Source organism: Eptatretus burgeri, chromosome 9 (assembly GCF_056783735.1).
Source record: "Eptatretus burgeri isolate ZD-2024b chromosome 9, Ebu_testis_v1, whole genome shotgun sequence".
NCBI classification, from domain to species: domain Eukaryota; kingdom Metazoa; phylum Chordata; class Myxini; order Myxiniformes; family Myxinidae; genus Eptatretus; species Eptatretus burgeri.
The window spans coordinates 8,611,047-8,633,119 of NC_140969.1; the positions used below are offsets into that span (position 1 = coordinate 8,611,047).

Here is a 22,073-nt window from a genome sequence, read left to right on the forward strand (position 1 = left end):
CTCTATCGAGTGCAGCCTGTGGCTGCTGGTTGCATCATTGGTTGGGACACGGCTGTGCCGCTGATGCAGTGTCCCCTATACCAGTACGCTGGTACTCGTTTTGCCGACCTCAGAAGGATGACAGGCTGAGTCAACCTCCTGGTGTAATTAATTCAACGGCCAACAGGGCTTGAACTCAGGATGCTAGGATCCCAAGTCTCCACCCTAACCACTAAGCCAACACCAAGCTATCTAGGATCCCAAGTCTCCACCCTAAGCACTAAGCCAACACCAGGCTATCTCGGATCCCAACCCACCACCCTAACCACTAAGCCAACACCAAGCTATCTAGGATCCCAAGTCTCCACCCTAAACACTAAGCCAAGACCAAGCGATCTAGGATCCCAAGTCTCCACCCTAAACACTAAGCCAACACCAGGCTATCTAGGATCCCAAGTCTCCACCCTAACCACTAAGCCAACACCAGGCTATCTAGGATCCCAAGTCTCCACCCTAAACACTAAGCCAAGAGCAAGCTATCTAGGATCCCAAGTCTCCACCCTAACCACTAAGCCAACACCAAGGTATCTAGGATCCCAAGTCTCCACCCTAACCACTAAGCCAACACCAAGCTATCTAGGATCCCAAGTCTCCACCCTAAACACGAAGCCAAGACCAAGCTATCTAGAATCCCAAGTCTCCACCCTAACCACTAAGCCAACACCAAGCTATCTTGGATCCCAAGTCTCCACCCTAACCACTAAGCCAACACCAAGCGATCTAGGATCCCAAGTCTCCACCCTAACCACTAAGCCAACACCAGGCTATCTAGGATCCCAAGTCTCCACCCTAAACACTAAGCCAAGACCAAGCGATCTAGGATCCCAAGTCTCCACCCTAAACACTAAGCCAAGACCAAGGTATCTAGGATCCCAAGTCTCCACCCTAAACACGAAGCCAACACCAAGCTATCTCGGATCCCAAGTCTCCACCCTAAACACTAAGCCAAGACCAAGGTATCTAGGATCCCAAGTCTCCACCCTAACCACTAAGCCAACACCAAGCTATCTAGGATCCCAAGTCTCCACCCTAAGCACTAAGCCAACACCAGGCTATCTCGGATCCCAACCCACCGCCCTAACCACTAAGCCAACACCAAGCTATCTAGGATCCCAAGTCTCCACCCTAAACACTAAGCCAAGACCAAGCGATCTAGGATCCCAAGTCTCCACCCTAACCACTAAGCCAACACCAAGCTAACTAGGATCCCAAGTCTCCACCCTAAACACTAAGCCAACACCAGGCTATCTAGGATCCCAAGTCTCCACCCTAAACACTAAGCCAAGAGCAAGCTATCTAGGATCCCAAGTCTCCACCCTAACCACTAAGCCAACACCAAGGTATCTAGGATCCCAAGTCTCCACCCTAACCACTAAGCCAACACCAAGCTATCTAGGATCCCAAGTCTCCACCCTAAACACGAAGCCAAGACCAAGCTATCTAGAATCCCAAGTCTCCACCCTAACCACTAAGCCAACACCAAGCTATCTTGGATCCCAAGTCTCCACCCTAACCACTAAGCCAACACCAAGCGATCTAGGATCCCAAGTCTCCACCCTAACCACTAAGCCAACACCAGGCTATCTAGGATCCCAAGTCTCCACCCTAAACACTAAGCCAACACCAGGCTATCTAGGATCCCAAGTCTCCACCCTAAACACTAAGCCAAGACCAAGCTATCTAGGATCCCAAGTCTCCACCCTAACCACTAAGCCAACACCAACTATCTAGGATCCCAAGTCTCCACCCTAACCACCAAGCCAACACCAAGCTATCTCGGATCCCAAGTCTCCACCCTAAACACTAAGCCAACACCAAGGTATCTAGGATCCCAAGTCTCCACCCTAACCACTAAGCCAACACCAAGCTATCTAGGATCCCAAGTCTCCACCCTAAACACGAAGCCAAGACCAAGCTATCTAGAATCCCAAGTCTCCACCCTAACCACTAAGCCAACACCAAGCTATCTTGGATCCCAAGTCTCCACCCTAACCACTAAGCCAACACCAAGCGATCTAGGATCCCAAGTCTCCACCCTAAACACGAAGCCAAGACCAAGCTATCTAGGATCCCAAGTCTCCACCCTAACCACTAAGCCAACACCAAGCTATCTTGGATCCCAAGTCTCCACCCTAACCACTAAGCCAACACCAAGCTATCTCGGATCCCAAGTCTCCACCCTAAACACTAAGCCAAGACCAAGGTATCTAGGATCCCAAGTCTCCACCCTAAACACTAAGCCAACACCAAGCTATCTCGGATCCCAAGTCTCCACCCTAAACACTAAGCCAAGACCAAGCTATCTCGGATCCCAAGTCTCCACCCTAAACACTAAGCCAAGACCAAGGTATCTAGGATCCCAAGTCTCCACCCTAAACACTAAGCCAAGACCAAGGTATCTAGGATCCCAAGTCTCCACCCTAAACACTAAGCCAACACCAAGCTATCTCGGATCCCAAGTCTCCACCCTAAACACTAAGCCAAGACCAAGGTATCTAGGATCCCAAGTCTCCACCCTAAACACTAAGCCAACACCAAGCTATCTCGGATCCCAAGTCTCCACCCTAAACACTAAGCCAAGACCAAGGTATCTAGGATCCCAAGCCTCCACCCTAAACACTAAGCCAAGACCAAGGTATCTAGGATCCCAAGTCTCCACCCTAAACACTAAGCCAACACCAAGCTATCTCGGATCCCAAGTCTGCACCCTAAACACTAAGCCAAGACCAAGGTATCTAGGATCCCAAGTCTCCACCCTAAACACTAAGCCAAGACCAAGGTATCTAGGATCCCAAGTCTCCACCCTAAACACTAAGCCAACACCAAGCTATCTCGGATCCCAAGTCTCCACCCTAAACACTAAGCCAAGACCAAGCTATCTAGGATCCCAAGTCTCCACCCTAAACATTAAGCCAAGACCAAGCGATCTAGGATCCCAAGTCTCCACCCTAAACACTAAGCCAACACCAAGCTATCTAGGATCCCAAGTCTCCCCCCTAACCACTAAGCCAACACCAAGCTATCTAGGATCCCAAGTCTCCACCCTAAACACTAAGCCAACACCAAGCTATCTAGGATCCCAAGTCTCCACCCTAACCACTAAGCCAACACCAAGCTATCTAGGATCCCAAGTCTCCACCCTAAACACTAAGCCAACACCAGGCTATCTAGGATCCCAAGTCTCCACCCTAACCACTAAGCCAACACCAAGCTATCTAGGATCCCAAGTCTCCACCCTAACCACTAAGCCAACACCAAGCTATCATGGATCCCAAGTCTCCACCCTAAACACTAAGCCAACACCAATCTATCTAGGATCCCAAGTCTCCACCCGAAACACTTAGCCAACACCAAGCTATCTAGGATCCCAAGTCTCCACCCTAACCACTAAGCCAACACCAAGCTATCTAGGATCCCAAGTCTCCACCCTAACCACTAAGCCAACACCAAGCTATCTAGGATCCCAAGTCTCCACCCTAAACACTAAGCCAACACCAAGCTATCTAGGATCCCAAGTCTCCACCCTAACCACTAAGCCAACACCAACTATCTAGGATCCCAAGTCTCCACCCTAACCACTAAGCCAACACCAAGCTATCTCGGATCCCAAGTCTCCACCCTAAACACTAAGCCAACACCAAGCTATCTCGGATCCCAAGTCTCCACCCTAAACACTAAGCCAAGACCAAGGTATCTAGGATCCCAAGTCTCCACCCTAAACACTAAGCCAACACCAAGCTATCTCGGATCCCAAGTCTCCACCCTAAACACTAAGCCAAGACCAAGCTATCTCGGATCCCAAGTCTCCACCCTAAACACTAAGCCAAGACCAAGGTATCTAGGATCCCAAGTCTCCACCCTAAACACTAAGCCAAGACCAAGGTATCTAGGATCCCAAGTCTCCACCCTAAACACTAAGCCAAGACCAAGGTATCTAGGATCCCAAGTCTCCACCCTAAACACTAAGCCAACACCAAGCTATCTCGGATCCCAAGTCTCCACCCTAAACACTAAGCCAAGACCAAGGTATCTAGGATCCCAAGTCTCCACCCTAAACACTAAGCCAACACCAAGCTATCTCGGATCCCAAGTCTCCACCCTAAACACTAAGCCAAGACCAAGCTATCTCGGATCTCAAGTCTCCACCCTAAACACTAAGCCAAGACCAAGGTATCTAGGATCCCAAGTCTCCACCCTAACCACTAAGCCAACACCAAGCTATCTCGGATCCCAAGTCTCCACCCTAAACACTAAGCCAAGACCAAGGTATCTAGGATCCCAAGTCTCCACCCTAAACACTAAGCCAACACCAAGCTATCTCGGATCCCAAGTCTCCACCCTAAACACTAAGCCAAGACCAAGCTATCTCGGATCCCAAGTCTCCACCCTAAACACTAAGCCAAGACCAAGGTATCTAGGATCCCAAGTCTCCACCCTAAACACTAAGCCAAGACCAAGGTATCTAGGATCCCAAGTCTCCACCCTAAACACTAAGCCAACACCAAGCTATCTCGGATCCCAAGTCTCCACCCTAAACACTAAGCCAAGACCAAGGTATCTAGGATCCCAAGTCTCCACCCTAAACACTAAGCCAACACCAAGCTATCTCGGATCCCAAGTCTCCACCCTAAACACTAAGCCAAGACCAAGGTATCTAGGATCCCAAGTCTCCACCCTAAACACTAAGCCAAGACCAAGGTATCTAGGATCCCAAGTCTCCACCCTAAACACTAAGCCAACACCAAGCTATCTCGGATCCCAAGTCTGCACCCTAAACACTAAGCCAAGACCAAGGTATCTAGGATCCCAAGTCTCCACCCTAAACACTAAGCCAAGACCAAGGTATCTAGGATCCCAAGTCTCCACCCTAAACACTAAGCCAACACCAAGCTATCTCGGATCCCAAGTCTCCACCCTAAACACTAAGCCAAGACCAAGCTATGTAGGATCCCAAGTCTCCACCCTTAACATTAAGCCAAGACCAAGCGATCTAGGATCCCAAGTCTCCACCCTAAACACTAAGCCAACACCAAGCTATCTAGGATCCCAAGTCTCCCCCCTAACCACTAAGCCAACACCAAGCTATCTAGGATCCCAAGTCTCCACCCTAAACACTAAGCCAACACCAAGCTATCTAGGATCCCAAGTCTCCACCCTAACCACTAAGCCAACACCAAGCTATCTAGGATCCCAAGTCTCCACCCTAAACACTAAGCCAACACCAGGCTATCTAGGATCCCAAGTCTCCACCCTAACCACTAAGCCAACACCAAGCTATCTAGGATCCCAAGTCTCCACCCTAACCACTAAGCCAACACCAAGCTATCTAGGATCCCAAGTCTCCACCCTAAACACTAAGCCAACACCAATCTATCTAGGATCCCAAGTCTCCACCCGAAACACTTAGCCAACACCAAGCTATCTAGGATCCCAAGTCTCCACCCTAACCACTAAGCCAACACCAAGCTATCTAGGATCCCAAGTCTCCACCCTAAACACTAAGCCAACACCAAGCTATCTAGGATCCCAAGTCTCCACCCTAACCACTAAGCCAACACCAACTATCTAGGATCCCAAGTCTCCACCCTAACCACTAAGCCAACACCAAGCTATCTCGGATCCCAAGTCTCCACCCTAAACACTAAGCCAACACCAAGCTATCTCGGATCCCAAGTCTCCACCCTAAACACTAAGCCAAGACCAAGGTATCTAGGATCCCAAGTCTCCACCCTAAACACTAAGCCAACACCAAGCTATCTCGGATCCCAAGTCTCCACCCTAAACACTAAGCCAAGACCAAGCTATCTCGGATCCCAAGTCTCCACCCTAAACACTAAGCCAAGACCAAGGTATCTAGGATCCCAAGTCTCCACCCTAAACACTAAGCCAACACCAAGCTATCTCGGATCCCAAGTCTGCACCCTAAACACTAAGCCAAGACCAAGCTATCTAGGATCCCAAGTCTCCACCCTAAACACTAAGCCAAGACCAAGGTATCTAGGATCCCAAGTCTCCACCCTAAACACTAAGCCAACACCAAGCTATCTCGGATCCCAAGTCTCCACCCTAAACACTAAGCCAACACCAAGCTATCTCGGATCCCAAGTCTGCACCCTAAACACTAAGCCAAGACCAAGCTATCTAGGATCCCAAGTCTCCACCCTAAACATTAAGCCAAGACCAAGCGATCTAGGATCCCAAGTCTCCACCCTAAACACTAAGCCAACACCAAGCTATCTTGGATCCCAAGTCTCCCCCCTAACCACTAAGCCAACACCAAGCTATCTAGGATCCCAAGTCTCCACCCTAAACACTAAGCCAACACCAAGCTATCTAGGATCCCAAGTCTCCACCCTAACCACTAAGCCAACACCAAGCTATCTAGGATCCCAAGTCTCCACCCTAAACACTAAGCCAACACCAGGCTATCTAGGATCCCAAGTCTCCACCCTAACCACTAAGCCAACACCAAGCTATCTGGGATCCCAAGTCTCCACCCTAACCACTAAGCCAACACCAAGCTATCTAGGATCCCAAGTCTCCACCCTAAACACTAAGCCAACACCAAGCTATCTAGGATCCCAAGTCTCCACCCTAAACACTAAGCCAACACCAATCTATCTAGGATCCCAAGTCTCCACCCGAAACACTTAGCCAACACCAAGCTATCTAGGATCCCAAGTCTCCACCCTAACCACTAAGCCAACACCAAGCTATCTAGGATCCCAAGTCTCCACCCTAAACACTAAGCCAACACCAAGCTATCTAGGATCCCAAGTCTCCACCCTAAACACTAAGCCAACACCAAGCTATCTCGGATCCCAAGCCACCACCCTAACCACTAAGCCAACACCAAGCTATCTCGGATCCCAAGCCACCACCCTAACCACTAAGCCAACACCAGGCTATTCAAAACAACTGCCACTGTGCAATTCAAAACCCCTCACACGTCGCTCGAGAGAAAAGGCTTATTTTAACCAAGGGTAAGTCCGTGAGTTTCCTTGTTGTCATGATTTACACCACAGGCAGAATTAAAACATTTATTTTGCAAATATAATTGTAATATTCGTGATTAATTAAGCAATTGAAGTTGAAGATTTAAGTTTGAATTTTTTTTATTTTTCTTATTTCAAAAGAAATACCCCTCAGTAAAATAAATACCTCATATGATTTTTCCATGAGTTTTATAATGTTGTACAAAAAAAGGCTCAAATTATTCGTGCATTGCTGCTGTTGCAGACGTCTCTGCGTCATGAAGTCATGACGTAAAGCGTAGGGACGTCTTTTTTTCATACTTCACACGGAAGCAAACACGGGATATTTTTGCTTGTCACAGTCATTGCAGATTCTGGTAAGCAAACATTGAGTTATCAGAGACACGTCACTGTCTCGCAGACAGAAAGTAACTGCCTTTGACTCCCGCAAAGTTTATTTTTTATTTTTTTGAAAAATACTGTATCACTATTTTCTTTCCTCAGCATAATGTGAGAATTAACCTCCCTTCATTTGGCGGTGTATAATCAGACAGCTGTTGCGATTGCTGCAGACAAAACATGCATTGCCTCGTTTGAGCTGTAATCAAAATGTGCAGTTGTTTCCTCAAAACGGTATCTTCATTTAATGATGGAAGATGTGTTGTTCAGTCTAAAAATGTACATGAGGCCTTCAAACAATCTGGGGAAGTGGAGAGAAAAAGATGGCGATTTCTGGACGGCTGGAGGGTGTGGCCTGTAGAATGGGCGGTGCTTATGACACACCCACAGACAAACAGACCCAGAGACACAAACTCAGGTACATGTATATGTGTGTATATATATATATATATATATATATATATATATATATATATATATATATATATATATATATATATATATATATATATATATATGTATATTGTAGTGAATTCATGCCCGCCGGCATGCGAACGGCCACGTAACTCGAATCGCGGCACGTCGCCCACCGGATGGACAATTCTGTCGTAACCCTCTCGGATCAACGCCGGGAGCTAGTCATGGGTGGGCCTTTCGACCTCACCACAATCGTGCCAATCGGCCACCCGCGTAGGATAGGGTTGTTCGCCAAACTCGACCTACCTAAGTACCCACGCGGATGGTAAACTGGGCGATCGTACCTCGCCACAGGCCGACTCCGGACACGAACCGCTTAAGCGGTCCGTTCCTTGCTACAGTGATAACCGAGCGGTGTTATCGTCGGCCTTGACGGTTCAGATTAATTCCCGGGATGTGGCACCCACTACGAACCCTTTACGTGAAGCAAGATGGAGATTCAAATCGAGAAAAGACGAAGCGAAACGGGCACAGTTCAACAAGCAAGCATTTTATTACGCGACACACGGAAAGCACGTATATACAGCCATACACGAAAAGCAAAGGCCAGAAAAAAACAGTTGACACCGACCTAACGCGTACACACGGCAACGCTTACACAGTTTTACTTCACAGACGGCGCCAACACACATTTACACAAAAGCAAAAGAAAGAAGCCACCCTCACAGACAAGGAGCAGACAGGCCCGGAGACCAAATGTGCGCGGGAACTAGAGGAGCGGCCAGGTCTGCGAGACCGGGGAGGTCTTACCCGCGTCCTCGTGACGCGTTGGGGGCAAGCCGCAAAATGTCCGCACTGCTGTGCCCCGACTCCGTGCCCCTGACATGCTCATTGGCACCATGTTTGGGGTGGGGGAGGAACGGGCCCCCCTTTGCACTATCTCAGTGTGGGGGAAGGGAAAATTGTTGATGCCCTGGAGGAGGGGAGTGGCTGGCTGGCTTGGGTCCCGCGACGAGATGAGCGATTTCCCCACACCGCAACCTCGTTGCCAACCGCCGTCCTCCTTGCCTCAGACCCGAGCTTCCTTGCCCCGACCCACCGCCTGCAGCTCCACCGCGCGCACTCCACCTCTTCCGGCTCAACTCTCAACGACGCTCTCCAACGCTCAATGCTCAACGCTCAATGCTCCAACTCACGCTTAGCTGCACCAGTTCCACACTCTCCTCGCGAGTCGCCTTCCGCTCGCACCTTTATAGCTCTTCGTAGGCGGAGATATGCAAATTCCCGGATCAGAACGCGATTGGAGGCGGGGCCACACCACCCCCCCCCCAGGTCAGCCATTAGTCGGGCAAAAATGGGTGTGAACCTCCCCTGATCCTAAAATTTACATAGACGGACATGGACGGAATTCACCTACACGCGCCTGGAGGCGGGGCCAAGCCGCCTCGCGCTTGCCCATTGGACGGAGGAGAAGTGGGCGTGAAGCATTCCTGATCCGCGGATCGACGCGTTCGGCCTCCATGGCCGAACGGCTCCGGGAACACGACGTTTGGTGTTGACTGGTGGTGTTTGGGAATGGCCGTAGAAGCAATGATGTGGGATGAAGTTGTGAAGGTAAAGACGAAGGTGGTGGTGTTTGCGAATGGTTGTAGAAGCGATGATGTGGTAGCGTAGGTGGTGGAGGTGGCATCGTTGTAGTGTGGTTGGCGCTGTGGTGGGGATGGCGTTGTTGTTGAGATGCTGTTTGTTTGAAATAAAAGATAGAACAGAAAAATGGCTAACTCAAAGCTGCAGTCCGGATGGATCACCTAAATTCCCTCTATACTACGGGTTTGGGCTAACTACACATGTACCTATGGAGATATCTCACCTGAGGGCCCTTTATGGTGTCATGTGAATTTCCACAACCGTAACACTATATCCAGATATATATATATACACATATATGTATGTATATATATATATATATATATATATATATATATATATATATATATATATATATATATATATATATAGAATGTTTTTATTTTATTTTATTTTAAAGAAGAAGGCGCTTCCAATCAAAAGTAAACAAATAGCACCGCAAAGCGGGCGTAACCCCTCAGCCCCTTGACGCAAACCAATTTCAAGATGGTGGCCATGGAGGCCATATTGAAAATCGCAGCATGCCCATTTTCGAAAGGAACCATCCTCTACTCAACCCCAACACACCCAGCAAAAATGGATTTAATCGGACAAGGCGTTCTCCTCGAAATCGATGGAAACCAATTTCAAGATGGCTGCCATGGAGCCCACATTGAAAATCGCAGCGTTCCCATTTTTCGAAAGGAACCTTCCTCTACTCAACCCCAACATACCCTGCAAAATGGATTTAATCGGACATGGCGTTCTCCTCGAAATTGATGGAAACCAAAAGTTGAGAGACGGATGGCCGGACGGACGGACGCCCGGACAACGCCTATGACGACAATACTCCTTAGCCAATTCGGGCTGAGGGGTAAAAACGAGATCGACTCCGCTAATATGAGCAAAAAAGGGAGAGCAGACCCGGTCTCAGGCAATGTTTCACCGGCTTCGCAGCCAACTTCATCAGGTACAATAGACCTACAAAAATGCTACACAAGGTAAGCTCTATTGTGCCTGATGAAGCTGGCTGCGAAGCCGGTGAAACATTGCCTGAGACCGGGTCTGCTCTCCCTTTTTTTGCTCATATTAGCAGAGTCGATGTCGTTTTTTACTTTTGTTTGGAAGATCCATCTTCTTCTTTAAAACTGGGTTATCCCAACCGCCCCAATCTTCTCCAATACATTTATATGTGTGTGTGCGTGCGTGCGTGCGTGCGTGCATCAAATGATGTCATGAAATGGTGCGAAAACCTTGAGTTTTGTTTTCATAATTTTATTTTCTCTCCTTGGTTGTTACACCTTCTCTATCTTCTTGCGATTGCATCCCTTTTGCATGCTTTTCTTTCAATATGACCTCAATAATGTTCAATCCTTCAGTGACTTGTTTTGTGTTTGGCCATGAAAGGTTTTTCTCAAATCAAAGCCTGACTCATATGGGAGCTTCAATTATGACCTTGTAACTCCCTAACCTGGTTTATTGAAACCAAAACGGCTTGACATTACATTTACAAGCATTTACAGACGGATTTACAAAACAGCTTGTGCACATTGCATGGTTCACTGAAATGCAGTGGCCTGGAAGGTCAGAACACATCTCATTTAGGCTTTTGTGACTTATTACTCTGACATCATGTGTAGCTGCAATAAGTTTGAAACTCTCTTTCTAAGGCTGGCAACACATTTGGCAAGACCATTTGCTTGTGAATTGTAGCAGTGTAAACGAGGCAAAGGATAATGAACATCAGGCCTAAAAGACATGAAGGCCTGGGTCTTTATACACCAAAATATTTCCGGAAAGGATGTTAAGTGACAAACAGTAAATTGTATAATTATATTAAGGTGGGGCATTAACAAATAGGCATTTTCAGAATTAATCTTTGTTGTTGCTGTTGTTAATTCGGCTCAGCAGAGATGTCAATTTATCTTCTGGCAAACCCAACCTGGCATTACTAGGACAAACTCGTTCGGCCCGAGGACATGACAGAACCCTACAAGTGGAACTGTAAAACATTCAAGCTAGCTTATTGTTCTATATTTCTTTTTTACAGCTCTGTATCGAAATTAAACTTTTTATTATCTTTCAAATCATTCTTCCGCCTCCAATTGACAGTTCCCTGTGGATTAAACACTATTTTTGGCTGCAGATGATATCTATCCATTGCTTTGGAAGATTTTTTGTTTTTATTTTTTGTGAGAGATATGTGATAGATTGAATGAGCAAAGGCAAAAAGGCCTTGGGCGGCAGTGAAGCAAATGAATGAGAAATGAAAAGTGGAAACACGGTGCAGCCTGGCCCATTTCATGAAAGCCACTGTTTGCGAGTTTCACATTCTACGGGCAAGGTTACTTTTCAGGGAAGGTGTTTGTTGATTTGCAACTTGTGATTCAGATTGTGCCCACAGAATCCAATTTATAGTGCCCTGCTGTGCAAGTAGCTGAGTTCCTTCTCTCACTTAAGATTTCATTTCATTTCGATGTGTGAAAAATAAATTGAGCATTAATTATAGCTTCTATATTTTAACTACATCATTTTTGTATTCGATCAAGTGTGTTGTTAATCTCAAGAATACGTGTCTGAACGTCATCCAGTTTCATTGCAGTTGAGGTTCCTTTAAGACACTGATTTTAAAACCTCGAGCTGAGAACATGTAGTTATCTCCGCACCTTTTGTAAATAAAACAAAAACAAAAAACAGGGTGATATTGTATTCGGCTCTGTCTGACCGTCACACTCTCTCCTAAACGGTTGGGCAGAAATTCACCAAACTTGGTAGTTATGATCACCATATGGCAACGAAGGTGCAAGAGAAGTTTCATTCTGGCCCTACCCCCTTGAGCATGGTCAGAAGGTCAAATACCAAAAAATGCAATTACTGGCACATTAAAAAACATTTTTTTTTAATGAAACTTTTTTTTCTGCAATCAACATTGGGGGACGCATGAAATATGTAACAACTTTGTTGATTTGACCCCAGGGTTCATGCACCAGGTGGTGGGGACTTTTTATCCTTGTAATGCCATTCCACTGGAATTTGCATTTCTTGATGCGGTGAAGTTTTTGTTGATGTTTGTCAGGACACAGAATTGCTCTTACTTTGCGACTAACAAATTACTGGCTGTGGCCTCTTATACCTCCTTTGCACCAAATTCAGAACCATTCTCCCTGACCGTCTTTGCACCGAAATCCGACCTCGTTCCCTAAACCAAAGCCTTGAATGCGGACGGAGAGACGATTATAAATCTGGATGGTTAGCTACACATAATGATCACCTTTGGTCTGCAGGACCGTACATCATCACGTTTGTGTCAGCCCAACTCATGACATTACTCACACATTCTTTCTGTTCGCCTTTGTCGCATTCGATATGACTATAATTTACAACATAGTTTCTAGCCTCAAACATTATAAAATCATCAATAATAGACATTAATTCCGTGAAGATTTGTTGGTATGCCAGCATTAAACAGCATACAAAACATCAACATACCTCTTTCCAAAATATGTTCTTCCTCAAAATCACTTTATATATGGCCGAGGGTGAGGCCAACTGGTACTGAGCTGCTGCTCTGCTCTGCCCACAACTCTCTTCCACTGCCCTCTATAAACAGTCATCACTCTCTATAGTACTGCAGCATAGCAAACCAATTGTTCAAATTTGCATAAAAGCACCAATGTTGATGCTTTTATGCAAATTTGAACAATTGATCTGAAATATCAGACGACACTGCTGGACTACTACTCTACATCCACATCCACCTTTCTGACATTCCTCTTCGCACAATCCTTCCATCTCAACTGCAGTCTCTTCCTTTTTGTCATTTCCTCACTCTTTCAACACATCTGCTCTCTTTGAAAGTGTCTTCTTCCATCCACACCGGATGCCCTGCCCATTTCATCCATCTCTCCACCAAACTAATGGACAGGCTATCCAGTAAAAACGATAAACAATTTGTGTAAGCCCTCCAATATATACATATATATATATATATATATATATATATATATATATATATATATATATATATATATATATATATATATATATATATATACATACACAGGTAGTGGACCAAAAAAACGGAAACACCTGAGTAACTGAGGGACACCAAGCAATGGCTTCCACACAGGTATGGCCCATGTGTTAATGAAGCAATGACATCCCAGTAAGCTTAGGGTCATCTATAAAAAATGATACACAGGCCTGGTTGCCCAAAATTATGCCTTGCATGGCTGCACAGGCCTGGTTGCCTGAAATTATGGCTAGGTTGCCCCAATGCCCCAATTTCAATCCTGACAAATCTTACACTCTCACTACTTTGTCTCTCCGAAAGGACCGTCTGCAAAAGCCCTCCATATACTTTCTTAACAATCCCCGTGAAGACCTTTCATTCAAGCTTTTGGGCCTCGCTATCTGCCATGATCTTTCCTGGGAAAGCCACATTTCCAAGCTGGCCTACAAAGCCATTAGCCGACTGGGTATCCTCCATCGTGCAAAGTCCTTCCTTGGCACACCTGAGCTCCTAACCACATACAAAGCTTTCATCCGCAGCCTGATGGAGTACTGCTCTCCCCTCTGGGCTAGTGCTCCTGCCTCACACCGCTCTTGGCTTCACGCTGTGGAAACCAAGACTTTTAGGATCATTGATATCTCCTGTGATGAAGATGAGTCTTTGGGTCTCTTACTGGTCAGTGGTCTTATGTCTTCTACCATCTCCTATCTCCTCTCCAGCCTTGCACCTCCCTCCCCCTCCCTGCTCTGTGTGCTCTGTCCCCCCTATATTTCCGCAGGGTGCTCTAGAGCCGCCAAAAGATTCCTTCTGGTGAAACTGTCCAAATCAAGAATCGCTGCTCACCTTCACTCTTTCATTCCTCTTTTTCTTGCCTCTGAAATAAACTCCCACACTCTCTTCAATCCCACTCTTCCTTCTAGGTCTTCAAAACAGTTGTTCACCACCATCTCTTATCTTCCCCAATCCAAAACCTCGATCTTTTCTACCCCCGTTAATCCACCCAAAATCTACCTCCTTCAAATTCCTTGCTTTCCTTCCTCAAAGTCCCTGTAGTGTCCATCTTGTATACCCCGTGCCCCCCGCCCCGTCCCTCTCCCTTCCACAAATCTTCTAATGTCTCTGTTCCCCACTGTTTTGAGCTTCCCTCTCCCACCCCTCGTCTGCTGCTCCTCTTGTTATATTTTCTGTGTTAGCTCTTATACAAGCTTCGACATTGTATCCAAAAAAATAAAATGCCCCCATCCACAGAGCACGAGTGGTCACCTAATGGTTTGGTGAGCACGACACTGATGTTATCGAGCATTTTGTCTGATATTATTTGTCATGGCTTTCTCAGTGACCAGATCTCAGCCCAATCGAGCATTTATGGGATATTCTGGAATAACACCTGAGACAATGTTTTCAACCTCCATCAAACAGGTGTGAGTTGATTGACCTTCTCTTGGAAGAATAGTAGCGCATACCTCCTGCAGAATTCCAGACACTGGTGGACTCTGTCACGGTGCATACAGGCCGCACTAGCCGCACTTGGTGGCCCAACACCTAAATGGCGTTCCATTGGTGTTTCCATTTTGCTTGTCCATTGTGTGTGTGTGTGTGTGTGTGTGTGTGTATGTGTGTGACGTATATGTGTGTGTGTATATATATATATATATGTATATATTCTCCATATAGCCTGGTGTTGGTGCAGTGGTTAGGGCAGCGGCTTGGGATCCAAAAGGTCCTGAGTTAAAGCCCCGTTGGGCCACTGAATTAATACACCAGGGGGTTGACTCAGCCTGTCATCCTTCCGAGGTCGGCAAAATGAGTACCAGTGTACTGGGCCGGTGTATACCCCGGTTAAAATAGGTGTACCATATCCCTGTGTCGTAAGAGGCGACCAGGGTTGTGTCAGGAAGGGCATCCGGCGTAAAACATGTGCCAAATCACAATGCGGATCATACGGATGATCCGCTGTGGCGACCCCTAACGGGAGCAGCCGAAAGAAGAAGAAGAAGAAGATATGTATATATTCTCCACCAACTGGTCTTTCCATTTAGGGAGGGGCTTCAAAATCAAATTGCCACCATTTTGTTTGCTCCCTGTATCTTTTTTGGAAGGCTAGCACTTTCTTCGACTCTCACGGCTTTATGTTAACTCAAATTCGTTATCCGATTTCACTTTGCATCGTCGCTAAGATGATTTAAGACTCGGTTTGCAAAAAAACCTCAAGATAATTGGACGAAAATTCGCGTTTTTAGACAATAATGTGTTTCCAGTGAAATTAAGGCCCGCAACATAAAATCCATTCAGACTCCCTCATTCAGTCCATATATCTTAACTCTGATTCACTATCTGATCTCATTTTTTGTAGTCGTGAAGATGGTTCAAGTTTGTTTCAGCAAAAGGTGAGACAATTGGACAAATATTAGTGTTTTTAGACAAAATTCATACTATTATCCGTTTTGAATGTATCTGGTCAGACACGATGTGGGGAAGGAGAGGAGAGAGGGGGAGGACAGGAGAGAGGGGGAGGACAGGAGAGAGGGGGAGGACAGGAGGGAGGGTTGGGTTTCCTGCTCAGGAATTATTTATAATCGCCATTTTGAATGTATCTGGTCGAACACGATGCGAGGAGGGGGGGGAGTGGGGAGGGAGGGGGGGCGAGTGAAGGGAGAGATTATTTGTGTAGATAAGAAAATTTCTGGATCTGACAAATTGCCAGTACCAATTTTGTGAAAATCTATATGTAGCATCTAACTCAAGATGTCGAAATGTCAGACATGTTTAAGCCTGTGGGTTCCTCACAGGTGCCCCACTGGTGAATATATACAAGTTGTTCACCCACCATTCAGGTGGATTTTATTTGTCGATTCATTATTTGCTGGATAAAATACATAAACCATAATCATCAGTAATTTCTCCATCCGTAAGCATCAGTAAGCAGTTATCAGTCATTGACTTAATCAGTCAATGTGTTGCCTACCTGTCCGTCAGGAAAGCAATCAGGACGCTTTACTGGCCAACTCTAAATGCCTTGCTATTCATTTAAAAGAAACGCACCCTTGGGGCGTGTTTAGTTTGCAAGTGACTTGCTTTTGCTGCTATATTGTAAATGGCACGCTCCAGGGCATGTTCCTTTTCAATTAATTTTTCATCAGCAAAAAAGATAAGAGTTGGGGGCACAGTTAATAATACACAGGTATAAAAAAAAATCAGTCTTAAAAAAAACGATCAATGTTGAATTTCAATTTTATTCCAAATGAACACTTTTTTTGTTAGCAGTCGGAACTGCTCTTGAGCTCAATTCCACCATTTAAATTTTGAAAATCGATTCAGGTTAAGAGTTTGCACAGCGTTTTATCAACCGTGTGCGAAATTAAATATATATTTTTTTAAACGGAGACACCCAGAGTTCAGTTGCTTGGCCTTGACGTATATAGAGCCTAACAGCTCTGAAAACGCCATTAAACACAAAAGAAGAAGTAGGAGAAGAACACCTGATCTCACATCAAAAGAAGAATTACTCACAAAAGCGAGAGTCCATTAACAGAGCACCTGCCTGAAATAAGCTTGCGCGCAAACTTACGTGCATCCGACAACAGGCTGGGGACAGTCATGTGACCCTCAAGATCGGCCGCTCAACACTACTGGTCATGAGAAGGTCTGATTCACCATCATGCTCGCCTGCACCACTGATGGTGGCAAGCTTCCTCCGCATGTCATGTTCAAGAGGAAGACACTGCCCAAAGACAAGTTTCCAGCTGGCGTCATTGTTTGTGCGCAGCAGAATGGGTGGACAAATGAGGGACTGGCCCAGGACTGGGTGCGCACAGTCTGGAGTAGTAGCCCAGATGGCAGTCTCTCCCGATGACAGAGTATGCTAGTCCTGAATGCGTTCTGTTCTCACAAGACTGATGACACCAAAGTGCTGCTCCATTGGACCAACACCGAGCTCGTCATCACCCCAGGCGGGATGACATCACTCCTGCAGCCCTTGATCTGTCTATCAACAAGCCATTCAAGGACGGCTTCTGGTCCGACTGGATAATGAGTGGGGAGAACACCAACACCAAGAGTAGGAGGATGAGAAAGGTCGACTTTCCGATGATCTGCGGCTGGATCATCAAGGTGTGAGAGGCGATACCGTCGGACGTCTTCAAGCGAGCATTTCTGAAGTGCTGCATCTCCAATAACATGGATGGCACAGATGACAACATGATTTGGGAGGAGGAGGCTGCAAATGATGGTGACAGCGATGGGGACTTGCTGTACCCTCATTCGGACAAGGAGTTGTGTGTCATCTTCGACGAGGAAAGCATTAACGAGGATTTCCTCGGGTTTAGCTGAAAAGCTTCATCAAACTCAAATGGCCCTTTTCAGGGCCACAAACCCTCAATAAATATGTATGACACCGGTATGAATCCCTTTTCTTCCTTTTTCTCGGAACAAAAAAAAATCCTCTTTATAATATTAAAAAATAAGAAAGAAAAATAAAAACTTCTTGGTGTCCTCTCCTTTCTCTTCAACTTCTTGAAAATGATAATAAGACTGTTAGATGAAATTAAACAGACACGGGAGTAAGCATGTTGATACCTCCGTCACTTTGTTCCTTTCCAAAGTTAATGTACAAACATATTTAGATCGAGATCATAACTTAAAATGATCAATATATTGATTTATTTTGAGGGTGAAAAACATGCGTGCGGTTAATTCACCAGAAAAGTTTTATTTTATTTTATTTTTTTTAGGGTGAAAAATGGGTGCAGTTGATACATGGCTGCAGTTTATACACTGGAAAATATGGTATTTCTCAGAAGTAGGAATTGCTCAGAATCGATGTCGATTCTTTTCGATTCAATGGCTGGAATCAAGTACTTTGTAAGTGATTCCGCCCACCACTATTAAGCATTCAAGCAAGCATTCCAACGAAACGGTTGATAAGGAACGGCCGGCTGGGTCAGACTAAACACTGTCCGAAGATGTCCGGACACAACCGGTGATGTTTGGAGTGTCAAACAATGTCCCAATTTGATAAATGAACACTTTTTTTTAGCAGTCGGAACTGCTGCCGAGGTCAATGCCGCATTTAAAATTTTGAAATTCGGCTCAGGTTAAGAGATTCTTGAGATTATTGCACATGTGGAAATGAAGTAAAGCCACGAATGTTGGCGTCCCCGAGCATTTATAAGCATAGTGATATATACAGAGATTCGTAGGTATGTAGATCAGGCATTCGATGATATGAATGAGGAAAGTGAAGAAAAATTATTTTGAGCGCTTAATCGTTAAGAAACCATTGTGGCCTGTTCCAAGTCAAGGCATTGTGGAACAGGCCAACACAAAATGGCTGATTTAGATCCCTGTGAAGGAGAGCAAAGTGACAAAGGATGATGCCTTGATAAATGATAATTAAATAAGCCTGTTACTTATCTTCAAAAGGGGTGTTATAATTAATCCAAACACCCAATATGCATGCAATGTTTGGGGCCACTCGGTTTCATAGTTTTGGAGTTATGGAGGAGACAAACTGACTGACTGACACACACTGACATTTATTCGTATAGATACAGAATGAATGAACCTGTTCATGTTCCAATAGTACGTAATTCATGGATGTAGTGACTTTGCAAAAGTATGAAATTAATAAACATTCACACATTGCAATGGTATATACAGTAATTAATAGATGTACTCACATTTCAATAGTACGTAATTAGTAGATGTACTCATGTGCTGCTTCCTCGCTTGATCTTCAGCATTGAAAAAATCATAGAGCAGGGACAAACAACCATGTGTGACAACCATGGTGCAAGCTTTTATGAGCCTAATGGCCTCCTCCATAATTGAGGTTCATTGTAAGGGGATATTTATTTATTTATTTATTTATTGAAAGAATGGTGATTTTTGGAGACAATTCCAAAGGCTCTCAGCAATGTCTGCTCTTTTGAATGCTGTTATTACATTGTCATATCTCTTCGCTTTCCTTGCTGCAGATTCTACTGGACGAAGGATGGGAAAGATTTCAGGACTGAGTCGGATCCCCGCATAATGATAAGGGACAATTCTGGCACGTTGCGTATCCGAACACCGAGCGGGAAGCGTGCCCAAGTCTACGAGGGGGTTTACCAGTGTTTTGCTTCCAATGTGGTTGGCACAGCTCTTTCTCAGAGAATTACCCTTCGCTTATCAAGTACGTTTCTCTACATCCCTCTCCCTTGTCATAATCTTCATTAATATGATGGATTTCAGTGAATTACGTACAACAAGCACATATCTCCATTTCCTTTGTTATTTCATTTTTGATGGATCGTTTTTTTTAAAACATTGTATGTTCAATTGTTTGTCATTTATTTGTGGTGTTCTGCCTGGAGGCAGATTCAATGTTGCCAAAGGGGCCTCACGGCAAGGGAAACACTGGGTGGTTTGCCTTTGCATTACCAGTAGTAGGCATTGCAGGCATTTGTAATTCAGCCAGGTGCCAGCGATCGCTATGTCTTTACGAAGGACACCGTATGATCTTTATCGTCCACCAACTATTGCTGGCAGATGGGACGCCCACCTTAACGTCCATCTGAAGGACGGCACACATACTGATGGCTCACCCTGCCTGTGAAACACCACTACAACAATTTATAGCTGTGCCGAGATCCAAAGCCAGGCGAGGCAACGCACAGGTGTGTGTGTGTGTGCACCTCTCGGCTGGTATCCTACCGGTCCCCACAGTGCAGTGTCGTCTCGTTATTACAAACAGATACTTTCTCCAGACCAGTTATATTTTAGCATCCTCAAGTCTTCAGGTGATGAGCATTCAACAGCGAACCCTACATTTCACCCGATATGGTTTGACCTGTAGGTTACGTTTGTCCATAAGAGCATTTGATGAACTAGCCAGTACTCCATAACAGAGTGTTTCACTTAATTTATCCACAATGGCTCAACGGACTGAAAAGCTTTGTGAGAATAGAATATCTTTTTTTTGACATTTTGCTGTTCTAACCTACAAGGGTAGTTGAAATTTGCTCGCTAAAATTGGATTACCCAACCAAAGGGCCAAATCCTTTAAAATGAAAAATGCTTTTGCAAGTGCTCTTGAAATTGGGACTCCGTCGTAATTGCTTGAAGTCATCATTTTGCTTATCCATTTAACAGTCTCTGTTTTTTTTTTTTCTGAAAGGCTCCTTCTGGCTTTAACAATTGCTTTAATCTGACAAAAATTGTAAATTGGTTCAGTGGACTCTTGATCATTTGAGGACCCTCCAATTGGAACTCGTTAATTTGAATAGTGTGCACTTGCCACTCAAAACCAACTCTTACCAACAACAATCAAATACAGCACATGATGATTAATACTCACTTCCATTTAGTTAAACGGTGCATCGGGACTCTACTTAGAGCTTCCAGGAACGATCACGGTGACTATTAACATTCCAACTCAAAATTGAATGCAACTAGCAAGATGCCCGTGCCCGCCACGGGGTTCTAAACGGGATCGGGATGGAGCGTCTTCTGTCATCGAGCCGGCAAGCTGGCAGCAACAATTCACATTTATTGCCACATCTGATGCAATTTAAATGCTCTAATAGCTGCGGCGAGGTCCTCCATTTGAAACTGCTTGTTTGATATACATAGCTTTTTGATGCTTCGGTGGCAAAGCCAGTGTGACCAATTGCAAATTCATAGTGGGATGAAGGATGGGAAGTCGAATGAGAAACGATTTGTTTACTTTCAACAAAATGATGCTGATGGACTCTGCAGAGGATTGTGGCAGTTAGCAAATGGATAGACATTTTGGAACACAGCCAAGATGGAGCCCTAAACCACCGAATCTTCCCATCCAGAGACACAGATTCATGGAATAGCTTTATCTGCATTTTCAGAACAGCCCATTGTTGCAAACTACGTGCAGACGTATGAAATTGCTCGAAGGTAGAGGTGAATCTGGACTGATTTATCTTAGTTCATCCAACAACACTGAATGTGAATGTCCGTCCAATATAAACTGATGCTTTCATATAGGAACTGCTCAGACATTGCTGTCTCTTGATTGTGAATGAATTGTAACATTTGGGCAGAAGTTCAGCTTATTGCTGTTCGGGTTAGGTAATATGGGATTATTCCTGCTAGGGTTAGGTAATACTGCTGTCCATTTCAGCACCATCCTACTGTTGTACACTGTAGCATGATGGAATTCGGGTGAAGGTTACTCTCCAAGCCAGTATTCAGGATAAAAGTTAACTCCATGACTTAGTCACAAGGCTAACTTCAACACATATACATTGTTAACACCAAGCTTAAGCTTAAGCCCCATTAACCACAGTTCGTGAGAAGACTGAAAGCCTCAATTCTATGTTTGCTTCAAAATATTTTGTCCCAATAACCCCTCACTCTTGGTATCCACCCGACAATGTCATTCCTAGCTGCTCCTGGACTCTGTCTTTTAATCCTGAGAAGGTGGAGAAGATTATTTCAACCCCAACTAGACCGGGCGGCATCAGCTCACGTGTCCTAAAAAACCCTGCTCTGCTGTTCTTACATATCTTCTCTGTCTCCCCTTTTTATCCTGTCATTTGCCCTTGGTCTTCTTGCCTCTGCTTGTAAATCAGTCAACATCACTGCATGAAATA

The 22,073-nt window shown here is 45.2% G+C and overlaps 1 protein-coding gene across 11 annotated transcripts in view; it reads left to right on the plus strand.

The window, feature by feature from the left end:
* Positions 1-22,073, plus strand: part of LOC147019490 (neuronal cell adhesion molecule-like) — a 320,000-nt gene that overhangs the window by 180,022 nt on the left and 117,905 nt on the right. For all 11 annotated transcript variants that reach the window (XM_085894024.1, XM_085894028.1, XM_085894023.1 and 8 more), the window contains one exon: positions 19,443-19,639. In XM_085894024.1, the coding sequence (XP_085750150.1) occupies positions 19,443-19,639 (197 nt within the window). The remainder of the gene's footprint in view (positions 1-19,442; positions 19,640-22,073) is intronic.